Source organism: Cordyceps militaris (genome assembly GCF_000225605.1).
Source record: "Cordyceps militaris CM01 unplaced genomic scaffold CCM_S00002, whole genome shotgun sequence".
Classification (NCBI taxonomy): domain Eukaryota; kingdom Fungi; phylum Ascomycota; class Sordariomycetes; order Hypocreales; family Cordycipitaceae; genus Cordyceps; species Cordyceps militaris.
Window position 1 is genome coordinate 3201254 of NW_006271970.1, and position 25496 is coordinate 3226749.

Below are 25496 nucleotides of genomic sequence, written 5' to 3' on the forward strand. Positions count from 1 at the left end.
TAATCAGGGTCGTAGGACATGATCTCATCAAGACGTGTTGTCATTGGTACAGAAATGGTGATTGCCTAGTTAGGTACATTGTGAGGCTCGGATGTCCGAGGTGAGCGACGACCCGAAAGGGACGGTTGGGGCGAAGATCGATGTTAAAATAGGAGATTCACTAGTTATTGACGGGGCTGTCAGAAATGAATATTGTCTCTATGCGGACGGAGATATTCGCAAATCGAGGCAACAGAGAAGGTTTTAGATCGTTGCCAGCCCTTACCGGGTAACTTGGTGGTGGACGAGTGTGGTCAAGAAGCAGATGCAAATTACAGTGACTTCATTCCGCCGCCACCGGAGATGGCCCCTGTTCCAAGTTCCCTATCACGTGAAAAAGCTCTCTTTATCTATTTAGTTATTTATTTATTGCTGTTTGCGCCTGCGGGGACCTTTCAACCCTAAATTTTACAAATAATTTCGGGCAAAAAGCTCTCGTGCCAATAGCACTACTCATTCATTATGGGACATGCGTTTTGCAGCGATACAATGATTTCATTGGCATAACTGCGGCAAGGTCTCTATTCCTGCATGCAAGAAAAGAGCCTTTGGGAGGTTGGAATGGGCCTTTTTATATTCATGCGAGAGAATCAGAGTATTTCGTAATCAGTATTCGTGGCGGCATCGCGCCAATCATAGGACAGAATGTGGCCAGAATGGTGATGCTCTAGTGACTAAAGTTTTTAGCCCATAAAAACCTAGAGTCCCTGGACTGTCTTGCCGTCAGATCGGTCAGATCAAGACCTGCTAGGCGGACCGGTTCATTTTACTAGCCGGACCGACCACGTGATTTTTAGACATGGGTTGTTCTCAAGGTACATTGATTTAGGTGTATGTCGCACACAAATCAATGTATGGAGTGCTCATGTATTTTGCCATTTACTAGTAAATCTAAGCACTAAATTAGACTAACCTAATTTGGAAAGAGCGTCGGTCACGTGGTCGGTCCGGCTAGAAGTCTCGTCAGATCTCCTAACTAATCAAAACTCGAATCTTGTCAAATGACAGTACCATTGCTTGCCAGCGCCGGTTTGCTCCCATCCATCTCGTTCTTCATGCCATAGATCGTGGAGTGGATCAACCAGGTGATTCCCATTGTGCAAAGTGAAGGGTGAATTGAAATCGGTAGCTCCGGTCCTCGGCCGGCGACAGGCGGTGACGCTGTGCAGTTAGTGTGTTAGCGTGCACTGGCCGGATTGCGTGACACCAACCTGGCTCTTGTGCACTTGGTGAGACTCCGAAGCGGTACCTGCGCGGCACAGCTTGTACCACACAATACGGAAGTAGTCAGTGCAACGCCGCTGTGGATTCCTTGTGTGACTGACTGCCTCTGGTTGCTTCAACCAACCACCACCACTTTTTTTCCCCAAGCTCAACAATTTCAACAGCATCTTTCTGCCGTCCTCCGTCATCATCTTCTTCAACCCAGCATTTATCCCGCACCTGCTGCCCTCTCGACCAGCGCCATTGGCCTGCGCCCGACGCACAATTCCTACAAACACTCTCACACACGACCGACTCGACCCCGCCGTCGCCATGTCGTCCAACCCGGCTCCGGCTCCCAGCGCCGCCGTTACCAAGATCAACGTCGACGCCCTCAACTTGCCCCCCTCGCCCGCGCCCTCGAGCCCCCGAAACGGCCGTCGCCGCTACGCCCTGGCCACGGAGCTCGTCTATACCGAGGGCAAGGACCAGTACGGCGCCTCGAGCATCCCCATCTACCAGTCGGCCACCTTTAAGCAGACCTCAGCCGCCGGCGGCCAGCAAGAGTACGACTACACGCGCTCCGGCAACCCCACGCGCACTCATCTCGAGCGCCACCTCGCCAAAATCATGGGCGCCCACCGCGCCCTTGCTGTCTCCTCGGGCATGGGCGCCCTCGACGTCATCAGCCGCGTCCTCCGCCCCGGCGACGAGGTCATCACCGGCGACGACCTCTACGGCGGCACCCACCGCCTGCTCACCTACCTCGCCTCCAACGCCGGAATCGTCGTCCGCCACGTCGACACCACAAAGGTTCAGGCCGTCGCCGACGTCATCTCCCCCCGCACCGCCATGGTTCTCCTCGAGACCCCCACCAACCCCCTCATCAAGATTGTCGACATCCCCTCCATTGCCGCCCGCGCGCACGACGCCAACCCCAAGTCTCTCGTCGTCGTCGACAACACCATGCTCTCCCCCATGCTCTGCAACCCCCTCGATCTCGGCGCCGACATTGTCTACGAGTCTGGCACAAAGTACCTCTCCGGCCACCACGACATCATGGCCGGCGTCATTGCCTGCAACGACCCGGCTGTCGGCGACAAGCTCTTCTTCACCATCAACTCCACCGGCTGCGGCCTCTCCCCCAACGACTCCTTCCTCCTCATGCGTGGCGTCAAGACACTCGCCATCCGCATGGAGAAGCAGCAGGCCAACGCTCAAGCCATTGCCGAATTCCTCGAGCACCGCGGCTTCCGCGTCCGTTACCCGGGCCTCAAGTCCCACCCCCAGTACGACCTGCACTGGTCCACCGCCCGCGGCGCCGGCGCCGTCCTGGCCTTTGAGACGGGCGACCCTGCCGTCTCCCAGCGCATCGTCGAGGCCGCTCGTCTCTGGGCCATCAGCGTCAGCTTTGGCTGCGTCAACAGCCTCATCAGCATGCCCTGCCAAATGAGTCACTCCAGCATCGACGCCAAGACCAGGGCCGAGCGCCAGATGCCAGAGGACATTATTCGCCTCTGCGTAGGCATTGAAGATGTCAACGACTTGATTGAGGATCTGTCTCGTGCTGTAAGTATATCCCCGAATTTCTTGAACCCCCCCCTCTCTCTTCAACCGGAGCCTGTGTCTAATTATCATCATATAGCTGGTGCAAGCGGGCGCCGTCACCGTCACTCTAGATGGATTCCACGCCACTGGCGAGGCAGAGAAGCTCGGCCAAACACCTCTCACTGCCGAATAAATAAACGATATCTTTTCTGGCAACGACTTTCGAGTTATCAACATGTAGAATTCTTATGACAGCAATCCGCACCACGCGGATCTCCCTTTTTCTTGTTTTCTTGTTTTTCAAACCATCACAGGCGTTGAGCTTTTGATTTTGGCGGAGGTGACGGCACCAAAAACTATGCATATACTGCTAAAGAGATAGATGAATGTCCCATGACTCTCTTAAATTCCTGGCGCCGAGTGACCTTTGTTTGTCTCTTCTTCCCTTCTTCCCTTCCTCCCTTGGTCTTCATTCTTTCCGTCTTTATTTCCGCTGCTCTTGTTACTTCGCCCACCGTTGCAGCACCAACGCCGTGTTGGAGCTGCCCACCACCACGCACCACTCACCACCTGGACTCCACGCCGCCTGGCGTCCGACAAACGTGGACGCCGACGACTCGGTCCGGTGCGCCTTGACAGGCTCGTGCGGATCCTCCATGCTGTACTTGGCTGCCCAGGACTCGAGCGTCTCGGCGCTAAACTCCTGTGCCGATTCCCCAGCCGCGCCAGCACCCTGCACACCGCCGGCGCGCAACGACGTCGTCGAGGACTGGCGCGTGCTGACCGACACCAAAGCGGGGCGCTTCTTGATGCGACCAAACATGTCGGCGCGCTGTCGGGGAATGATGGGCTTGAGCCACGTGGGCAGTGGTGCGGCGTCGCGGTCGCCGTCCGGGTCGCGCAGGTCCCGCATCACATCGTGGTAGACGGCGAGGCGACGTAGGTCCCAGAAGAGAATATTGCCCCCGGCGTTACAAAAGGCCAATACGGGGTTCTGCCCGGGTACGTGGTGCAAGCCGAAGCGCATGAAGAACTGCGGCCCGCAGTTGGGCGTGTGCAGCTCCAACAGCCGCGTGTACTGAGACGGGCACTCAGGCGTAGTCGACGGCGCAAAGTAGGACCGCGTGAGCCGCGACTGGTCGTCCAGGGCTGTCGGTACCGCCGTCTGCGCCGTCGGGGCCGCGCTCTGCGGGGGCGGGGAGCCGTCAGATGAGAAGCCCTCAATGCGCCAGAGCACGATGACGTTATCATGGCATGCCCGCGACAGAATGTGGTCACCGAAGAAGGCGACGCTACGGAAACGTGCGTGTTAGCATAGGCTGCGGAGGGGTACGGCCTCCAAAGCTTCCATGTTGCTGGGGCCTACCAATCTACAATGCCGCTGTGCACCGCGGAGGTGGAAAAGTGAGGATAATGTACTTGGAGCGGCGTGACGACGGGCTCGCTTGGAAGATCAGGAATAGTCCACTTTTGGGACTGTTAGTACATCAGTGATGGTAGTGTTTAGCAACAAGACTCACAAGATTGATGACTTGGTCATGGCCGCCTGAGAGAAGATAACGACCAGTGTCGTGAAATGCCTGCAAGAATGGTTGGTGAAGTGACCGAAGAAAGTAGTACTCGCTCGACTACGTACCAAGCTCAGTAAATTCCAAGAGTGTCCTTCTCCAGCGAGAATGCACAGACATGGTTGCGACCTGAACTTGTCCTCGATACTCCAAATCCGAATGCTCGTGTCGTTGGACGCTGACGCAATGATGGATGAGTCTATTGGCGAGGTCGCAAGATCATTGACATCCTGACCGTAATTAGCTTTGCAGCAAGTCTCGAAGAGAAATGTACTCACACCTCCGTGACCGGCGAAACACTGTTGTGCAAGGTTAGATGTGCATGATTGGGTTCCCGGAATAACTGCTTACATCTACTAGTCTAGCGTTTCTCACATCGTATATCTTTACCTTGGCATCTCCGCCTCCTATGCAAATGTACGGGGCTCCAGTAGCGGGATCTCTTGTCCATGTACAGCAGCAGCCCGATGCATCGTCCTAAAGGGCCTTGTCAGGGAATGGCGCACATGAGTTGTATCCTAGTCATCACCACATACGTCATCGTCTCTTATTATGCATAGAATAGAGCACGGGTTCGAGTCTCCAGTATCGGAAGAGAGCCTGCATATAACAACCTTTCGGAGGTCAGTTTGAAATTGCAACTTCGAGTGCTTTGTGCATGTGACTTGCATGTTTCTTGCTCACGGCTGCGAACACAGGATCGCAGTCTAGAGGCTGATAAGGACAGAATTTGACGTCAAAAAACTCTGCAGACTGTTCAGTAGCAGCTCTCACCACCACATGGAACCAAGTTGAACATACCGGGTACATCATCGCCGGTGTTCAAGAAGCGGACATCACTCTGCAACAAGATCAACATGTGTCAACGCTCAGGCCTGGTGCTGGATTTATACGAACCTCAAAGCCGAAAGAGACGCGCAATTTGGGTAGATGAAACGCTGCGTCGTCAACCGACGCTGTCATCTTGGCAAGGTTTGGCCGGCCTCATTTGGCCGCAGTTTTCGTGACCGGGTGCTCAGAAAAGGTTGACAATTGCCGGCGGTATGGCCTTGGAAGATATTGATAGGGAAAATCGGAGATGCTAATATCAGTATTTGGCCGAAACCAATATTTTTCTTGAATAAAGCTGCTAAATAAAACTGCACCGTCGTTTGATGCGTGTAACTGCGCGTTGCGCGCTGCTGTGGAGGGCGGGCGGCGAGGTACCTTCGTACCGTTTTTCGTTTGGGGGAGCTTGGACCAGCGGCAACGTGGAAGCTGGCCATTTCGCTAGCACCATCACCACGTCAGCTATCAGCGGCACCGTCCCATTTACGCCGTTTTGTCTGCAATTGCATCGCAGTCCTCGAGTGCTAAGGAATCTACTTCCGCCGATTCGAAATCCCGGTTACTACAGCCGAATAGTCTACAGAAGCACCATAGCGCCTCGTAGGCTGCCTACTCGCTGCCATGTCTGCTGCCAAGGGGCATTACACGAACCCGACCATCGACGACGACGACTTGATTGATCCCGATGATGGTATGCTCCGCTCGCATGCCGCGTTTATACGCGGTAGGAGCCGGATATACGGCTAACATGAACCGCAGCTGACCTCAACGACTTTGATGACCCTCTCGCGCCTTCCAGCTCCCGCGCGCCGCTGACGGGCAACATTGGCTCGTCGTCACGACCCCTCGACCAGAGCTACCTGACCGCACGAATCCCCGGCGAAGACCGAAGCGCCTCGCAGAATACGATTGACGAGACCGTCTGGGAGACGGTGCGCCGCGACCTGCTGGCCGTCTGGGCCAAGCTGCGCGAGGTGCTGTACCCGCGCTACCTCCTGGGCGGCACCATGTTTGACGGCGAGAGCGGCTTCCGCGGCGCGTACTCGAATATCCGCGGCGCTGGCATCACGGGGACACGCGAGGAGCTCACGGGCCTGGCAAGTCGCGTTATGGACCCCGAGGCGCTGCTGGGCAGTTCGTTGAGCCCTGGCCTGCGCGACTGGGATCTCTGGGGGCCGCTCATCTTTTGCCTGCTGCTGAGTCTTCTTTTGAGCTTTTCGGCTCGCCCAGAGCAAAAGGATGCCGTGTTTAGTGGTGTCTTTGCCATGATTTGGCTCGGCGAGGCGGTTGTCACTCTCCAGATTAGACTGCTCGGTGGGAGCATGTATGTGCATTCTCGTTGCGCTCTCCGGATAAGGAAGCTAACCATTGTGGCAACAGTTCTTTTGCGCAAAGCGTGTGCATTATCGGGTACACACTATTCCCGCTTGTGATTGCAGCGCTCCTGTCTGCTCTGCACCTTCACTGGATTGCTCGCATCCCCGTCTTCATCGTCCTCATTCTGTGGTCCCTGGCGGCCGGTGTCAGCATTTTGGGTGGGAGCGGTGTTGTGCATAACCGCTTGGTCATTGCTCTATACCCTCTCTTCATTTTCTATGTCGGCCTGGGTGCGCTTTGCTTCATGAGTTGAGTGTGGCTGGCAGCAAGCCTCAAAAGGGAAGATGACGTTGGGCATGAAGCCCGGTGGGCTACACAGGGAAGAGGCGTTATGCGAGACTTGGTTCTTTTCTTCCTTTCCTTTCCTTGTTTCTTTCTTTTTTTTCTCTGGCTGTGCTGATTTAATTGTACTGTAATATCCGTGTTAGCCGCTGCAATGATAGCAGGGTGTATTGATTTTCATGAATAAGGTGCTTTAATGTGAGACGAGACGGGCGACGTGACTGGCTGGGAGGAGCTGCAAGACGTCTCGCTCCAGCGCTAAAATGAGATTACCTACCTCTCTGTACTAATAAGTAGGTAGGCACGCGAGTCCACTGGACTCCGTCGCCTCGGCTGATTGCCGTGCCTGTGGCTGGAGTGGCCTGCTGAGAGGCCTGGTGACCACCTGGCGCCTCCTACTACCTACCTTAGGTAGGTACCTACTAGTACCTGGTACCAACTTACAGCGCTTGGTTACTGGGCCTTGGCCTGTACCCCTCCCCATTTTGGGCGGTGAGGGGTACTTTGATTTGCTTTGCACTTTGCACTCTCTGCAACTTGGAACCTGCAGGCAACACACTGATTGGGGATTAATGCAACTAGAAGGAGTCTCCCACCCAACTCAGAATAACTCGCGCAGACGCATCTTTGCCCTAGCAGATACTTGCTTCTCAACAATCATTCCACACTGTAGCCAGGATTTTCGCACGCGCTCCTCTTGGCCCTTCATTCGTCTGATCTTGCTCGACAACTTCGTACGACTGCTACAAGTTTCACTTTTGCACGTGGACAACGGCACCTAGGCGCGAAGAGCGAAGAGAAGCCCGACACCACTCGACCTCATCGTCATGGCCGAAGAGATAAAGGCAGCTAGTCCCAAGGATGACACGACCCAAACAAGCGCCCCCGAGGACGCAGACACCCGCGCTGCACGTCGCGAGCTGAAGCAACACTCCATCTCCGACCCCGTTGGCGACGGCGCCATTCACGACGCTGACCGACCGGAAACGCCTGCCGACGATGATGTCACCGACGAACGCAATGATGAGCTGAAGGAGCAGTTATCCTCACCTAAGAAGAAGCGCGCCCACGATCAGCTGGACCCCACCAAGGATGACAAGCAAAATGACACCGATAGTGTCGCCTCTGCAGACTCGGCCAAGGATAGAGCCTCGCGATCAGAGCCCGAAAAGAAGCGACACCGCGATACAGATGGTGATGCTGACGGCGCTGATGAGGTGAAATTCTCCTCATATGACAATGATCTGAGCCGCAGGCTGACGAACATCGTGCAGGCAAAATCGGACAAGGACGACACCAACACGGAGCCTGAGGCGGAGCCCGACACGGAGCCCGATACGGAACCCAAGACCGCGATGACAGAAGAGAAGCCCGAATCAGTAAATAAGGAGCAACCGAAAATACCCACCAGTGCGTTCGCGGCGTCTGGCTTTGGCAAGCTGGCCTCTGGGATGTCGCCGTTCGCCGGGCTTGGTGGCGCCGCCGCTGGTAGCGCCTTTGGTGCACCCGCGAAAGCACCACTAACCTCTTTTGCATCGCCATCAAAGAAGACGGAGGCGCAGTCACTTGCACCAGCACCAACATTGAGTTTCAGCAGCAGCGCCGTGAAAGCATCTCCGTTTGCTACCGGACTGTCAGGCACCAATGGATTTGGAAGTGGTCTCGGTGGGCGTGGCTTTGCTTCGGCGTCTGGCGCGAAGCCCCTCTCGAGCTTTGCCTCTGGGAAGCCAAAGGCCTTTCAGACCGTGAAGACTGCCAAGCCGTTCGGTGCTCCAGATAGCGATGCTGAAGAGGACGAGGACGAAGAGAACGGTGACGAGGAGGAAGGCAACAGCGTCACAGATAAGGACCGTGACGCATTGTCAGACAAGGATGATGAAAAGTCCAAAGTCAAGCTCCATAAAGGTTGGTTTACTGCTGTCGCCGCAATCCACACTGCACACCGTGCTAATAAGATGCTAGTCGATGTCGATGATGGCGAAGCCCGCGAAACTACCCTTCTATCCGTCAGAGCCAAAATGTTTGTTCACGAAAACGACGCTTGGAAAGAGCGCGGAGGTGGAATGTTGAAAATCAACGCACCGAAATCATGTGTGGAATTTGACGACAAGAATGTTGTTGTACCCGGATCCTTCGATGCGTCAGGACTGGATGAAGACGATAGCAATGACGCCTCTGGTAAAGTTGTTCGCCTATTGATGCGCCAAGACCAGACACACCGTGTTATTTTGAACACTGCTATCATTTCAGCCATGAAGTTCCAAGAAAAGACTTCGCTCAAGTCCACGTCAGTTCTCTTCACAGCATTTGTTGGCGACAGCGCGACGCCACTGCTGGTCACCATGAGAGTAAGCGGATATTGTGAAATTATCTATAGGGAGATTGCAGCTAACCGCGAAAAATAGATGTCGGCTGCCAATGCCAAGCTATTCCAGACCGAGGTAGAGAGCGTTCAGCGTGAGCTCCAAAATCGGTAGAGCTTGGACGGTACCTCATGTGATGCACAAACATTTGATGCCTATTAGAGCACTGCTGCTAAATGCGACAAAGTAGACCGAGAGGGGGGACATGGAATAAAAGTTGGCGCAAATACAGGACTTCTGCGATGGATGCATTCTAGCCCTTTTGGCAGATGGAGTTTTACACGCAATGGCGGACGGCTTGTTTGAAGGCGGATGAATTAGTTGTACATTATTGAATTCCAGAGCCTCAAAATAAACGGAAATGAAATCTACAAATGCTCAAAATTTCATAGTTACCAACCGTCGGATGTTGGAATGCCATGGAGGTTAGTGCGTGCGTTCACAGATCTACACGTGATTTGGCGCAAGGGACGTGATTTAGTTGCGGGCAACGGCGCGCACTCGTCACCACTGCTTTGCATCATCTTCAGCTCGGTCAATAAAAGATGGAGGGTTTCGCATTTCGATTGACTTGCATACTATGACCAGATCGGACTCGCGTCTCAATGGCGTCTTGAATTACCATGCCTAATCAAGGCATTCCTCCTCCGAAAACATCGGGGGCGAAGCGCAAAAGGCTGTCCGCCAGAGAGTCTCTAGATACGGAGCTCAGCGACTCCAGCATGAGCAGAACCGATCCCGCTACAGATTCGGAGAAGACCAAACTTACTTCGAAGAGCCCGTCCCAAGGCAAAGCAAAAAAAGAGCGGAAACAAGACGAAGAAGCACCACCTTGGCCAGCACTCTTTGTATCGCTGGATAGAACTCACCGGGCTTTAAACCTAGTCTTCACCTTTTGCTCTACGAGAAAACATTTTACTACAACATTTGCAGCCATCAGACCGGCGGTTGAATCTCACATCAAACGCAAGCTATCTATCGAAGAAGTAGCAAAAATCGTTGCAGTGCGTCCCGAAGGAATCAACTTTAGCTTTGTGGACAAGTCTACGCTTGAGCTCGATATAAAGTTAGAGCGCAAGGATGACTCCTTCAAACTTTTTGGTAACAGAAAAGAGCCGCAAATGTCTCCTGATGCATCTGTTGGCGGCTGGACTGGCGTGGAGGCCCTCGGCGCTTCCGCGGCGGACGACCACGAGGTTCTTTTCTTTGAGTTTATTGACGGCGATTTGAAGAGGCAGGTTCCCGATAAGAAGACGGGCGAGCCCACTAACCCTCAACGGAGACTGCGGGATGAGAAGCTTCAGATGCCCGTCTTTGGCCAGGGCCAGATGACGAAGCTCATTGAGCGGCGAAACCAGCGATTTACGAGTGCCGTCAACGCTTTTTTGAAAAAGTGCGTGGATGACAAATTGGACCCGTGCATGGCATTGGAGGGCTTGGCCGAGTCGTACGTGCCCAAACCGAGTGAGCAGGACGAGGATAGTGATATTGCTGTCAGCACAATTCCTGCCACTATCCCAAAGGACCGGAAACCCATACCGGAAATTGTGAAAGAAATCCGGGACAGTGCATGGTATACTGGTCAAATTGTGCCTGATGGCCACAGAGTGTTTGATTCACAAGAACCGGTTCATGGAGACCTGGCATTTCTGCTTTCCCAGAACCTCGTCAATGCCATATACAACGCCAAAGGCATCGCTTCCTTTTATGCCCACCAGGCTGAGGCATTGAATGCCTTGCATGAGGGCAAGAACGTGGTCGTCGCCACGTCTACGAGTTCTGGCAAGTCGTTGATCTACCAGCTACCTGTGCTGTACGCTCTGGAACAAGACTTTGAGTCGCGAGCCATGTACATCTTTCCCACCAAAGCTTTGGCGCAGGATCAGCGACGCAGCTTGAAGGATATGATGGCATACATGCCCGGCCTCGAGGGCACCGTAGTGGAAACATTTGATGGCGACACGCCGTTCACCGCGAGAAACGCTATTCGTGAACAAGCAAGAATCATTTTCACAAACCCTGACATGCTGCATGTTACTATACTGCCCCAAGAAGAGAAGTGGCGGTCATTCCTAAAGAACTTGCAATATGTTGTCGGTGAGTAGATGTTTTCCTGACGAGTAGATGACTTATACTAACTGCTATTAGTGGATGAATTGCACTACTACAACGGACAGTTGGGGTCACATGTTGCTTTTATTATGCGACGCCTGAGGCGAATATGCGCGGCCATTGGAAACCGAAGTGTTCAATTCATATCATGCTCTGCTACTGTAGCAAACCCAACCGAACACTTCAAGGCCATCTTTGGCATTGACAATGTCAAGCTGATTGACTTTGACGGGTCTCCCTCTGGCAGGAAAGAATTTTTGTGCTGGAACACGCCATACAAAGACCCGGGAGATCCTGCGAGTGGCAGAGGCAGTGCAAAATTCGAATGCGCACGGCTGTTCTGCGAGCTGCTGCTCAGGGGCGTACGCATCATTGCGTTTTGCCGAGTTCGCAACCAGTGCGAGGTGTTGGTTAACGCGATACGACAGGAACTGGAGAATAGAGGCCGAGGCGACTGCGTAAATCTGGTGATGGGCTATCGAGGCGGATATACAGCAGAGGATCGACGCAAGATTGAGTCGGAAATGTTTGCGGGACGACTGCTAGGGATCGTCTCAACAACAGCACTGGAGCTGGGCATCGATATTGGGACGCTAGACTGTGTCTTGACATGGGGATTTCCTTATACCATTGCCAATCTGCGGCAGCAGAGCGGGCGTGCCGGGCGAAGAAACAAAGACTCGCTGTCTATATTGCTAGGTGACTGCTTTCCTACGGATCAACATTATATGCAGAATCCGGAGGAGCTATTTTCCAAACCTACGGCAGAGCTGCGGCTGGACCTGGACAATATGCTGGTGCGCGAAGGTCACATACAATGTGCGGCTTTTGAAATGCCGATCCGACCAGAGTATGACACCAAGTACTTTGGCCGGGATCTGGCGCAGATTTGCGAGGAGCGACTTGTCGCGGATGACATGGGCTACTATCACTGTCACGATCGTTTCCGACCAAAGCCGTCCAAGTTTGTGGCCATTCGAGATACGGAGGATGAACACTTTGCCGTGATTGATATCACGCATGGAAGAAATGTCGTTTTGGAAGAACTGGAGGCATCCCGCGCGACGTTTACGATATACGATGGCGGCATATTTCTTCATCAAGGTCGGACGTACCTCGTGCGCGACTTCTTACCGGACAGACGCATGGCAAAGGTGGAACGAGTCAAGGTGGACTGGTTGACATCTCAGCGCGATTATACGAACATTGACCCTGTCGAGACAGAGGCGATTCGTGACATTGGCTCCTCTGGGACGCTGGCGTACCATGGTACCATCAAAATTCTACAAAAGGTGTTTGGGTTCTTCAAGATAGACTCCAAAGGGCGAGTGCTCGACGCTGTTCAGGTGGACAATCGGCCCATTATTCGATACACAAAGGGGATGTGGCTCGACATTCCCAAATCTGCGCTTGATATCCTGAACAGCCATGGAATTAATGCGGCGGCTTCCATCCATGCCGCGCAGCACTGTGTGATGAGCCTACTGCCAACATTTGTCATTAGCGCTCCAGAAGATGTGCGAACCGAGTGCAAAGTGGCGCTCAAGGAGTTCGCCACGGAAGAAACGGCAAGAAAGCGGCCTGGGCGGTTGACCTTTTACGATGCCAAGGGCGGCGCCCACGGGTCGGGCATCAGCACCAAGGCGTTTGAGCACATTGACCACCTGCTGCAGCTCGCGTTGCAGCGTGTTGAGTCGTGCCGGTGCATGCACGGCTGCATCGAGTGCGTCGCGTCGGAGCTGTGCAAAGACTCGGGTGAGGTGATGAGCAAAGCGGGCTCGCGCGTGATTCTCCAGGTCCTGCTCGGCATCGAGGTGGACGTGGATGCTCTGGGGCAGCAGGGCCAGGAGCTTGTACCCGCAGGCATTGAGACGGTCGTTGTGGCTCAGCCGGTGCCCATGAGGCGACGTAGAAGCAGCCAACACGAGCCGATGCAGCGGCAGGGACAAGAGAGACGGTGGACAGAAAATGATGAGGGGCAGATGGGTGGCTTTGAACGAGGCTAGCGAGCAAGCATCCAGCCCTGGTGCTCTTGGGGGCGGCGCCGAATCTTACTACTGGAATAGGACCGGCCTTTTATAGGACCAGCCACTTTTTAACCATAAATTTCGACTGGACCGCAGCCTTGTTACTGATATCGGATATCGTCACCGTGCTGTTGCATGGGGCGTACATACTCACGAAAGGTCTAGGCCGTGCCCAAAATGTTGACGAAGCTTGTCTAGGACTGACATGAGACATCTGTCGGTCCGGCCTTGTTTTTTGTGCCAAAAATAAACACCAAAGAGGCCAAAGAGGCCAAAGAGGCCAAAGAAGGCTGGAGTTGGAAATGTGACAAAAAGTGTCATGACTGCAGACGACAGAATGCAGCACTCGGCTGCATGGGCATGGCACCCACCGCTGGGCCTCCAAGTACAGTACAGGGACCCTTGCTGCCCTTGCTGCTTGAATGGCGTGCCAGTAAGCAAGCTGCGTCGAGCTGGATTGGGGTTTCTTTATTGCCTTTTCCCCTCTTAGGCTGACCTGTTAGTTAAATACAAACGCGGCTGCCTACACTTTTGAACCCGAGACGCTGGATTCCTCAAGAGTCGCTGCCTCATCCTGCCTGCCCAAGGTCGCTTCCAGAGACAGGCGAGGCTGCGTGCACATTTTGGGCAGTGGACACTTGACAACCAGCAAGCAACCCACCACCAAACGTTTGACCTTTACTTTTCACATCTGGCCTCCGTATTCCCACCTTATTTTCGAACCATCTCTGAGCATCTTGCATTTGCCGGGCTCTAGCCAGTCTCTGGCGTACTTGTCGTTTACACCGAATTTCAAAGTGTTCCATTTCCTCTCTTCCTCCATCTCCCATAACGAGCTCCTGCTATCCATGATACCCTTTTGCCGCGACGACGAAACGAGTGCCGAAATCTAAGCTATTTGACTACACTTGACGATTCACTTGGACGATAAAAACGACACACTATAAGCCCCGAAATGACGGAAACTCCCCAGGGCCCTGGGCTTCCCGCGCCGTCCACCCACAGCTCTGACAAACGCGGCAGCCCGCGCGGCGAGAAGAGCCGGAAACTCAAAATCAGGCCCCAGGGCGAAAGCGGCCGCAGAGGCGTGCATCCGTGGCATTTCCTTCGCATCTCGTTCAAGTCTGCCTGTAGAGCCAGTACCCTGTGCAGCCTGCTTTGGCCAGTCGTCCCTGCGGCGCTGGCGGTGCGATGTAAGTCAGAGAGCCACCGCCTGGCCACTAGTTGACAACTTGGCGCTGAGACTGACGCACAAAACATGACAGACACGCTGACTGATCACCATGTCCTGGTATTCATCCTTCTCTATATCGCCATGGTCCCCTGTGCCAGTCTCGTCGGCTTCGCCAGCCAGGAGTTTGCCCGCAAGCTCCCCCACGTTGCTGGGGTCTTGGTCGAGACGACCTGTGGCTCCGTTGTCGAAATCGTCCTGTTTCTCGTGTTTTTGAATAGCGACCACCCAAACAACTTCTACATTATCAAGGCCGCCATTCTCGGCTCCATACTGGCGACTATGCTGTTGTGTCTCGGCTTCGTCTTCTTCGTCGGCGGCCTGATGCGCGACGAGCAGTCATTCAGCGACGCCATCAGCGAAGCAGGCAGTGGTCTCCTGCTCATGGCGTAAGTGCACTTGGGAAATCCACGCTTGACATGATAGCGAGCTTGACATGATATCGAGCTTGACACAGTACTGACTTGGCTAGTGGCGTGGTTCTCGCCGTTCCAACCATCTTCCGCAAAGGCCTCCTCAGTGAGGGCATCTCCGAAGAGAAGCTTCAGGCCGGCACCCTACACATCTCCCGCATGATCTCTATCTTCCTCATCGTTGCCTACCTCGTCTACACTTTTTTTCAGGCCCGCACCCACCACGGCATCTACGACGCCATCTTTGAAGGGGATGAGCACCAACAAGGCGGCAAGCGCAGGCCCGCCGCCAAGGACATGCTCACCATGACCGAGTGCGTCATTGCGCTGGCCATCTCCATCACCCTCGTCACGTTCCTTGCCGTCGGCCTCGTGGACCAGATTGAGCCCGTCATCAAGAACTCACACCTGTCCGATGCCTTTATGGGCCTGATCCTCGTCCCCCTCGTCGAAAAGTTTGCCGAACACCTTACAGCGATAGATGAAGCCCGGAACAACCGCATGAATTTTGCTCTGTCCCACGTCCTAGGTGCCACGCTGCAGACGGCCCTCTTCACTGCGCCACTGACGGTCCTGGTCGGATGGGGTCTACACAAGCCCATGGACCTGGACTTTGAAATCTTCAACATTGTCATGCTTATCCTGTCCATCTTAACCGTGGGTAAGGTCCTGCAGGACCAAAAGAGCAACTATCTCGAGGGCGCGCTCCTTCTCATCCTGTACCTCTCCATTGCCGTCTCGGCATTCCATTACCCTTTTACTGGCATTCATGGCGGGGAAACCGGCGGTGAGACCCATTAGTTAATCAGTGCCACCAGAAAGTTACGACTTCAATACTACCTCGAACATTCCACTGCGAGTAGTACAGCTCAAATTATGATTTTTCCTCACGTCACGACGGGAAACAAGATGAATGAGATAGAGATCTTTTATATACGAATTAATGTCTGGCAATGTTTTGCTTTTTGCTGTGGCTCCAATGTTGCTATCATGCGCCATATCAAAAAAACAGCAAGTCTTCAGGCTTCCATCCCATGTCACCCAGCACACTGCGCACAGTTTCTTCAAGCGCCCCCGGGCCACACACCAATACCATCTCTTGGCCGTCCGAATTTCTAAACCCTCCAATATGCTCTTCAAGAAAGGCCTTATCCATGCGTCCTTGTAGGCCCTGCCACGACGCGTCCGGCCGGGACAGCTTGTGCAGCAGCGTCGTCCTCCCAGGCGCTCTGGCCACCATGCCGTCCAGCTCGGCGCGGCAGAGAATGTCCTCCTCGCACCTGTTCCCGTTGAGGACCAGGCACTCCGTCTCGTCCTGCGCGTCGCCCGTGACAGCGCGCAGCACCTGAAAGATGGGCGTGACGCCGGAGCCCGCGCACACCATGACGAAGCGGCGGACGCGCCTCGTCGCGCCCCCTACGGAGCACTGCCCACGCCCGAGATACGTAAACTTGCCCACGGGGCCCTTGACGTCGACAAAGTGGCCGACGGGGATGGCGTCGAGCGCCTGTGTCATCTTGCCGCCGGGCGGGCCGCCGCCGGGCGCGTCCCGGTAGATCTTGATGAGAATGTCGAGGCGGCCCCGGGCGTCCGTCTCAGAGAGGGGCGTGTAGGCCCGGATGATGGCCTCGCGTGTGGCCGGGTCGCGCAGGCGAAGGAGCAGGTGCTGGCCCGTCGGCAGGCCGATGGACTGGTCGACGTGGTCGAGGCGCAAGGAAAAGATCTTGCTGTCGGACGACACGTCTGTTTTCGACTCGAGAATGGCTTTGCTCCACGCCTTTGGTTGCAGGAACACAGCGCGGGTTGGGTCGCTGCCTGACTCGTCGTCGGCACCACCCTCGAGAGTTTTGCGGGCGGCATCGTCGAGGGTGCCAATGTGGTACTGTGGCATCATGGCCTTGGCATTTTCGCTGTCTGGTATTCATGTTAGCGTGAGCTGGCATGGCGAGTCGCGAAACAGTTGGCAGTACTTACGAATGGTCATGAACTCTTCCGTCGTATCTTGGGCAGCGGCGTTGATAATGGACGTCGCGCCGCCCGGGTGGTCGTCCAGGTACGGCGTGCCGTCATACACCTGCCCGTTGACAACGAACCAGGGCTCCGTCTCCCCCTCGTGCGCCTTGAGCTCGTCCAGCGAGATGATGCGGTCCACCTGGGGATTCGTCATGCAAATCTCCTTCTCCGGTTCCCGGGGCGCCTGCGCCTCCTCGTCTGATGTCTTCTCGCCCCAGAAGCCGTTGGTGAGGTTGCCGCCGGCGGCCTTGACGCGCTCCATCCAGCCGCCAGGCATCAGCGCGGGCTGGGTCGGGTGCTCGAAGCGGAGCGCGCCGTCCCCCTTGTGCACCACGACGCGGAACCACGGGTTGTTCATCATGCCGAGCACGCTCCAGTACATGTCGCGCGGCTGGACCATCATGCCCTCGTCCATGGCACGGATCATCATGTCGTCGGCAGCAGCGAGGTCGGCCACCGGAATGTCAATCTCCCAAAAGCACCAGCAAAAGGACGTCTCGCGCCACCACATGTCGGTGCTGCCGCCGTACAGCGTGTCGCCGTCGGGGGCGCGTCGGTATTCGTCCTCGGGGTAGTGGATGCCTGCGAGCTGCCATGATCTGCCCTTGTTCAAGGTGAGTTCGAGCCGAGAAATCCGCTTCCCGCCTCCGCCATAGGCATATCCCCTAACCTTGTAGGTTTCCGGAGCGGTGGCCAGGATGAGCCTTTCGTCGTGTCGAGGGTAGCATATGGCGCTATTAACATTCAGGTCGTAGATGGCGTATTTTTCGTCTTTCCACACGTCTGGCAAGTTTGCGCTGGCGTCTGGCGATATTGTTGTGGGAAGTACTCGGTTATCGTAGATGTGATACCAGTTGTCGCTCGGTTCCGATGTGATTGTGATCTTCTTAAGCCACTTGACACTGCGGCCACCGATCTGCCCTGGTATGATGATACGGACAGGCTTACCATGGTCTGGATGTAAGCTTTTGCCATTCATCTTGTGGGCTACCATGATGCCTCGGTTCTCATCCATGCACCAGTTGAGTTTGACAGACGTGCCGTAGTAGCCGTTGGGCAGCTTGTCTGCTCCTTCGAAACATACATATCTTCCGGCTCTCTTAGGTTTGGCCGCCTTCAGGAGCGCCCCAATCGGCACACCTGTCCATAGAGCTGTTGACAGACCGGCGGCTCCCCAAGAGAAGCCTTTGGACTTGCGAACCACATTTTGTTCCTTTCGACGGTTACCAGCACACACCAGCGTAACAGGGTATGTGAACTGATCATATGTCTGTATAAGGTCGCGGACAGTAATAGTGAAGGGCTTTTCTACCAGTCCGTCAACAGTAAAGGTCCAATTGAGGGATTCATCGTCGGGGCAGTGGGGTACTAAGCCGTGGTTGCGAACGTAGTGCAGGTTCTCGCTGGTCAAGAACCCCTCGTCATATAATTCCGTCAGAGGGGGCTCAACGTTGAAGGGGTGAACACCCGTGAGCCTGATGAGCCGGGGATCGCGGTTGACACGGTTGTCTGGTGTTTTTAGATCCTCCGGGAGAACTTGTGTAGGAGTGTTTGGCGGCGGGAGAGTATACGGTTTCAGGAGTTGACCGAGCCTCTCTACTGGAGGGGTTTTTGGTGTATCGTTAGCATTGTCGTGCTCGTCGTCGCTGCCAGCATGAGAATTGCCGACAGTCCGAGGAGGGCTTGGCGGAAAGGTGTTGGTGGTATGAGTTGTCCCAATTTGGCTTTGGGCGGCCATTCTAGCTGCCATATGTATGCAATGGAATAGTAGATATTAGAGGATATTGTGAAGTATCCTAGAAAATCAACAAAAAGAATATCTGGTGTGAGGCGTAATATTTTTTGCCGAACGGGTATGGTCAATTGTGCGGAACGTCAACTTGGGGATAGTAGTTACAAGCACCAGCGACGCCGAGTCTCCAAACTAGTAGCTCGACTACAGCGCAAGGTACATGTGAGAGGAATTCAACAGTGGCGAACGCGGACATACATATGAATTCGCGGCATGGTGCAACTCTCCCACATGTGGGCCAATACCTTAGAGCGAGGCTATATCGCAAAGCGGCGGAGTCTGGCGTATATAATTCTGTGGTCTAGAGTTCTGGGGTTCTCCGCGGAGGATTGTTGTTTGTTTTACCAAGCCAACGATTGGTGGTTGATGGGAAGTGCCACTGGTCGCGGTATCTTTGTGGCGCTCGCCCATGAACTCACTCTAACGGCTATCTGCGATAACCTTAGTTTTCAGACCACACTAGATAACACCGCCCTTTCTCTGGCATGCGATGGGTCTGCGCTTAGCGATCATGTTATCGCTTGCGTAGACCCCCTATTACAATGCGCTCACTTATCTGGCCGGAGTTGTGACGGAAGCCTGCATCTCGTCCAAGAGGCCTGGACACTTGCCCTCTCCGCCACAGCAACTGGGTGCGGGTACACTGTAGGAATCGAAGGCTGACGTTATTGCTCATTATTAGCTGCGTAAAAAGAGCAGACAAGCAAAGTATAATGGTTTATTCTCCGAAAAGACGGCATCCACGCAGTAACGGAGGTCTCGGAGCTGGCGACAGAAGGGTTGCGTCTAGCATTTACCGACTACCAATTGTCTCAAGGAATCAGTAGTGCACCTACAGCGAAACAGGGCCCAAGAAAAGTTGGTTCAAGGAACAATTCGGCCGGGTGTGTTTCGTCTCTCCCTCTCTTATCGCGGTCGGGCAGTGTGGATTGTGCATCTCCGGGGTGCATCTCCGGAGCGCAAGTGCGTGCGACCAACCGATGCAGCAAGTCAAGAGGGCGGAAGGATTTGAGATAGAACCCTCACTTCACCAATACTCTAGCTAGGTTGGGGATCTTGGTCAATTCCAAAGACTTGGTGTCTCGGACGGCTCAATGACAAGTTAGTAGCGGGCACCGTAGTTGCCGTTAGTTGCGGCTCTGCTGCCGACGAGGGAAAAAGTTGCCGGTTTCGGTGCGAGCAGGAAGTACAATTCGAGACGTGGCCGGGCTAATATTGATCCGGTTCCTCCTCATTGATCAATCAAACTTGGGATTGATATGTACCACTTATATAGAGACGCGTTGCCTGCACCCGTACATACTGGTATGTAGACATATAAAACTCGAGAAAATTAGAAAGAAAGTATGGAGTTTTAAGGGAAAGCCGCGTTACGATTTGTTTTGACATGAGCGTCGTTTCGTCCACAGGCGTTGTCCACGCTAGCTGCGCTGTACATGTGTTTTCTGACAAGGGCTGGTCCACATGTGGAAAAGAAAATCATGCCTATGGCTTAGGGCGTCATGACATAAGTAGATTCCAAGTTAAAATAGAGTCATGTCAGAATTACCACGTGTCAGAAAAAAATGTAGATCTAGGCAGGCAAAGGGGCAGACCAGCTCACGAGGCGGCGAGAGTGGCGGCGAGAGAAGTACCTAGGTAGGTACCTAGCGAGAGGCGGCCAGGGCATAATCAATCAATCAATACCTAGACTTAGAAGAGGGATAGCAATAGAGTTATAAATATATACTCTCACTAGCCCTCTTGTTATTAGTCGATTAATTGACTAGTACTTACGCGAGTATACAAGCCTCCTACTAAGTATTTAATATATAATTTTCCCCTATCATAATACTGTTAGACTATCTCTATTATGTGTTAAAAAAATTTAATGTGTTTTTTAAGTTATATTAGATACTTAATAGTGTTTTAATAGGGGAAAATTAAATAGATATTATAGGAGACCTATCTAGTGGCCTATTAAACAACTACCTAGGCAGGTACCTCCTAAGTACCTAGAAACGAGCCCCTTCCTTGTGCTCTTATATATCAAGCTTTTCCGCTGCCGCCGCAAACTCGCTAACTACATACGCTAAACCAACACGGGAGTCTCCCCTCCAGAAAAAAACCCACTCGAAATCTCCCATCTACGCCATCGTAGTCATGGTCTCGTACATACCAATATAGTAAACGCCCTCTTCACCACGGATATCCAGACATCGCAACATCTCGCCCGTCATTGCGCTTCTGCTGGCTGCTGTCCAGCCTCGCTCTTTTGCACGCACCGATGCCGACGATTCTTGCCCGGTCGCTGCACCCTTTGTCGGCGCAGCTCATCCCTTAGCGTATCCAGCGCCCGGATGTAGCCACTCACCACCTTGCTTTAAATACTACCTACTGATACAAGTCGCGCTTCCAAATGGATCGCGCAAGGAAGCGTGTGTTTCCTTTGCCCTTATTCACACCTCCAAAGCTCTGTCGTATCTAACTCTCACGCAGGCGAACTGCGCGCTACAAACGAGCGAGCATGGGCCGGCGATACCAATCTCTTCCAAGTCAACAGCTCCCTGGACTCGTCTCTCAAGAAAAACACTGCATTTATCAAGCGACTCCGTACCGCAATCACTCCTGCTACCCTTAGCACCTTCCTTCAGGAGATCCGCACCCTCAGCCTGCACAAGTACCTCTCCGAGATTATATCCGCCTTTTACGAAGGCCTCTGCAAGCTTAAAACACCCGGTGAGGTCGATGCGGGCACTGAGATTGCCAGCGCTTTGCACCAGCGCTTTGGTCCTGCCGAATTTACCGAGCATCTCAGCTGGCTTTTAGGCCGCGGCATGGCCACGCCTGAAAAGAGCGCGCTCAAGGCTCTATCCCAGGAACTCCGCGAAAAGGAGGAGAAGGACCGCCTTACTAGACAGAGAGCACTACTACGAGTCGTTACCGAGCTTTGGTTGCTCGGAGTCTTGCGAACCCTGGACGATGCGGTAAAACCCGACGAAACGACAAAAGCTTCAGCCTCGAAAGTGGCCGAAATAAAACCCCGTACGAGCACAAAGAATGGCACATCTGCCGACCCATTTCCGCTGGAGGTTCTGAAAGATCTGCTTGGCTATGATCGCGAGCATACCAACCTTCCTTTGCTCGTCATCTTCGTCAAAGCCTTCAGCTGGGATGTGCTCGGTGTCAAGCCTAGCCATGCCGACGGTAGGAAAACGATTGAGGAAGACGGCGCTGCAGCAGAGCCTGCACAGCCTGCCACGGATGCTGAGGACAACAGGCCCGACCAGCCATTTACATCGCCAGAGCTATCCGAAAAATTCAAGAATATTCTCAAAAAGTATTTTGAGGATGTCAAAACCCACATCATTCGCGACCAAAAGTCTATACACTCTCAGGCTCGCCGAAATGCAGAAGCATATGTGAAAAGTGGCGAGGTCTTCGAAGACCGGCAAGCAAATTACGAAAAGCAAGTCAAGGCCCAAGATCGCCTTGTCTCAAATGCCCAAGTCATCGCTGATGCCATTGGGGCCGAGATACCCGATTTGAAAGATTCCGACGACTCGCTCAACGCCTCTGGTGCTGGAATCGGCCTTGTCAAGACAGGGGAGTATCTGCGCTCTTCTGCCGATGGATCTGGTATCTGGGACGATGATGAAGAGAGACGCTTCTACGAAAATTTGGTCGACTTGAAAGGCAAAGTTCCGTCCATGTTGCTAGAGGATGGCAAAAAGAAAAAGGCAGACAGCGAAGATCAAGTTGGTAAGAAAGTGGATGAATCTGAGTCTGTGGCTGCTGCAGATTTGGCTGAGGATCAATCCATGGCCATTGCAAACAAGACGACTGGTGCCCAAGTTGACGCGCTACTCGCACGACTGCCAGACCTTACAAGTAAAGAGACCATTGATCAAATGGCAATCGACTTTTGCTATCTCAACTCTAAGGCCTCTCGCAATCGACTCGTCAAGGCGCTCACTGAAGTTCCCAAGGGCAGAGGAGACCTGCTTCCATCCTGGTCCCGTCTTGTGGCTACGCTGGGTCGCTACATGACGGATATTCCCAAGGGCCTTGTTGACTATTTGGACGCCGAGTTCCGCAGCTTACAGCGCAGAAAGGAAAAAGATTTTCTCGGTCAGGTCCGGCTTGGTAACATACGCTATCTCGCCGAGCTCACCAAATTTGGTGTGGTGCCCGAGCATGTCGTCTTCCACTGCCTCAAAGTTAGTCTAGACGACTTTTCGCGAATGAACATCGAGATTCTCTGCAATCTCCTGGAGAACTGCGGTCGATACCTGCTCAAGACACCGGGTACGGCTCCGCGAATGGTGTCTTTCTTGGAAACGCTTCAGCGCAAGAAGTCGGTGCAGCACATCGGTCAGCCGGAACGAATGCTGATTGATAACGCTGTTTATTATGTCGATCCACCCGAGCGTCCTGCTATTGAACAGAAAGAACGAACCCCAATGGATTTATTCATCCGGAAGCTCGTCTATAATGACATGACTAAGCGAAATTATAGCAAGATTCTGAAGCAAATTAGGCGCCTACATTGGGAGGAAATCGACGTAAGCTGTGCGATATCTAATAATCTGAAACATGTTAACCAATAATCCATAGGTTGTTGCCATGCTCGAGAAGGTATTTTCCAAGCCTGGCAAAGTTAAGTACGGCAACGTACATTTACTCGCGATACTACTCAGCGCGCTCTATCGCTATCACCCTGCGTTTGTTGTCAAGGTCATTGACAACGTTGTTGAGTCCATTAGTTTTGGTCTCGAGCAAAATGACTTCAGGACGTTTCAGCGTCGGGTGGCCGAAGTCAAGTACCTGAGTGAGCTCTACAATTATCGCATGTTGGAACACCCCGTCATATTCGATGCCATGTACAAGATTCTTACCTTCGGATATGGCGGTGCTCCTGTACCTGGCCGACTCAATTCCTTTGATCCACCGGATGACTTCTTCCGCATACGACTTGTTTCAACTATGCTGGAGACGTGCGGCGTATTCTTCAATCGTGGCGCTGCAGGCAAAAAGTTGGACTACTTTCTTTCCTTTTTTCAGTATTATGTCTACACAAAGGTTGCACTGCCGATGGACATAGATTTCATCGTGCAAGACACGTTTGGCCTGACTCGCCCTCAATGGAAGTTTGCTGCCGATTTGGAGGAAGCAACAAAAGCCTTCCAAGACGCTGTGGCCCTGGATCAGAAGTCCAACGGCGGAGACAAGACAAATGATGCCGACGCAGATGCAGACGACGCGACTAGTGGCGCTTCGTCCGATGATGAGCATGGCGATATAGACGAGATCGAGGCTGATGCAGATGCCGATGATGATGAGGACAGCCTTTCCGAGGAGGAGGAAGACGTTCACGATCTTGCCGAAGACTCGGATGCAGAGAGTGAAGATTACGATGAGGCCATTGTTGTCACGAGACAAGAAGAAGCCATCGATCCGGAGGACCAGGCTGACTTTGAGCGAGAATATGCTAAGATGATGGCCGAGAGCCTTGAATCGCGAAAATTTGAGCGCAAGCAACAGTTTGATGTCCCTCTCCCTGTTCGTCCGAAGGCTCGAGAGCTCAGTGCTGGGGAAGCACAGACACTTCCAGAAAGCTCAGCTGCGCCAGCAAACAAGATGGCCTTTTCTCTGCTGACGAAGAAGGGCAACCGCCAACAAGTGGGTACATGTGAGGTCCCTGCATAACTATCCGTGCTAACGACTTGTAGACGCGTACGGTTGAATTGCCGTCCAATTCTGCATTTGCTATTGCCATGAAGTCGTCGCAGCAAGCCGAGCGGGAAGAACAGCAACGCATCAAAAGTTTGGTCCTAAACTATGATTTGCAGCAAAGCGATGACCCCGACAGTAAGTCGATACCAACGTCCAACTACTACTTTACTGGGGCAAAGACTCACAAATGTCCAGGTGACGAGAAGCAAACGACATTTCACCACAATCGAGTCGAGCGCTCTGGCAAAGACCGAGGCCAGAGAGTCCGAAAATTGCAGCTAAGCGATGTGGACTGGTAGAACCAAGACCGATCGCGGAGCAAATCAAAAGCTTACCACCCTACCAAGAAGCTACAGATGATCAAATCAGACGCAGCAATGTCAGGTTCACAAGAGTCGCCATAGCAAACCACAGACGCTCATCGCCAGCAGTCGAACCTGCATGGGAGTCACGGCTGCCAGGCTTGCCACGAAAGCATCATTATGATTGCCTATCCGACACGGGAGTGCTCAATAACTCTGTGACGGCGAGATTGCAGGCGTAGAGCAGGCATCATACCCCAGCCCACCCCAAAGGTACAGTTGGCTCGTGCATAGCTCGCTTCCCGAGTACCGACACCAATCAATCCTTTGTGGAGTCGCAGTGAGACAGTGCATAGCTATTCGTACCTTAGCTTTTTTGTTGCAGAATATGCCTGTCACGTAACTATCTAGAAAGGAGATCTTCATCAAGCCGTGTTACGTATGAGAGATTAAATCATGTCATTTGTGTGGTCTCGGCACGTGTAAACAAAGGGCTATGTCCTTTTCCGAAGCTGTGAAACCCGAGATGGCTAAAATAGTAACAGCAAACACGGCAGGTGGCCCCTGCCCTTCGTAAAAGCACAAAGCAAAAAGTGGCACAAGGCCGCCTGCATAAGGCGGTGGTGCCACCAAGGTCGGGCTTCCATCTCAAGGATGCCTTGAAATTCCTTTCCTTTTTCCCC

General features: G+C 53.4%; 7 protein-coding genes across 7 annotated transcripts; 5 read left to right on the forward strand and 2 right to left on the reverse strand.

Moving 5' to 3' along the window:
* Positions 1–1575: 1575 nt before the first annotated feature.
* Positions 1576–2983, forward strand: CCM_02946 (cystathionine beta-lyase; the record flags this gene model as incomplete). Its single annotated transcript, XM_006668098.1, has 2 exons — positions 1576–2811; positions 2888–2983. The coding sequence occupies 2 exons, from the start codon at positions 1576–1578 to the stop codon at positions 2981–2983; spliced, it is 1332 nt and encodes a 443-aa protein (XP_006668161.1).
* A 309-nt stretch (positions 2984–3292) lies between these two features.
* On the reverse strand, positions 3293–5321 carry CCM_02947 (uncharacterized protein; the record flags this gene model as incomplete). The annotated part of the gene is made up of 9 exons (XM_006668099.1): positions 3293–4082; positions 4157–4266; positions 4311–4370; positions 4427–4588; positions 4637–4657; positions 4710–4835; positions 5043–5104; positions 5160–5199; positions 5256–5321. 9 exons carry the CDS (start codon positions 5319–5321, stop codon positions 3293–3295), a joined length of 1437 nt encoding a protein of 478 aa, XP_006668162.1.
* A 486-nt stretch (positions 5322–5807) lies between these two features.
* CCM_02948 (Yip1 domain protein) lies at positions 5808–6816 on the forward strand (the record flags this gene model as incomplete). Its single annotated transcript, XM_006668100.1, has 3 exons — positions 5808–5877; positions 5946–6510; positions 6567–6816. 3 exons carry the CDS (start codon positions 5808–5810, stop codon positions 6814–6816), a joined length of 885 nt encoding a protein of 294 aa, XP_006668163.1.
* A 3015-nt stretch (positions 6817–9831) lies between these two features.
* Positions 9832–13326, forward strand: CCM_02949 (DEAD/DEAH box helicase, putative; the record flags this gene model as incomplete). Its single annotated transcript, XM_006668101.1, has 2 exons — positions 9832–11305; positions 11357–13326. 2 exons carry the CDS (start codon positions 9832–9834, stop codon positions 13324–13326), a joined length of 3444 nt encoding a protein of 1147 aa, XP_006668164.1.
* Positions 13327–14302: 976 nt separating this feature from the next.
* CCM_02950 (Ca2+/H+ antiporter) lies at positions 14303–15792 on the forward strand (the record flags this gene model as incomplete). The annotated part of the gene is made up of 3 exons (XM_006668102.1): positions 14303–14540; positions 14613–14967; positions 15051–15792. The coding sequence occupies 3 exons, from the start codon at positions 14303–14305 to the stop codon at positions 15790–15792; spliced, it is 1335 nt and encodes a 444-aa protein (XP_006668165.1).
* Positions 15793–15991: 199 nt separating this feature from the next.
* Positions 15992–18742, reverse strand: CCM_02951 (nitrate reductase; the record flags this gene model as incomplete). Its single annotated transcript, XM_006668103.1, has 2 exons — positions 15992–16905; positions 16966–18742. 2 exons carry the CDS (start codon positions 18740–18742, stop codon positions 15992–15994), a joined length of 2691 nt encoding a protein of 896 aa, XP_006668166.1.
* Positions 18743–21194: 2452 nt separating this feature from the next.
* Positions 21195–24810, forward strand: CCM_02952 (nonsense-mediated mRNA decay factor (Upf2); the record flags this gene model as incomplete). Its single annotated transcript, XM_006668104.1, has 4 exons — positions 21195–21213; positions 21275–23340; positions 23393–24457; positions 24508–24810. 4 exons carry the CDS (start codon positions 21195–21197, stop codon positions 24808–24810), a joined length of 3453 nt encoding a protein of 1150 aa, XP_006668167.1.
* Positions 24811–25496: the final 686 nt, after the last annotated feature.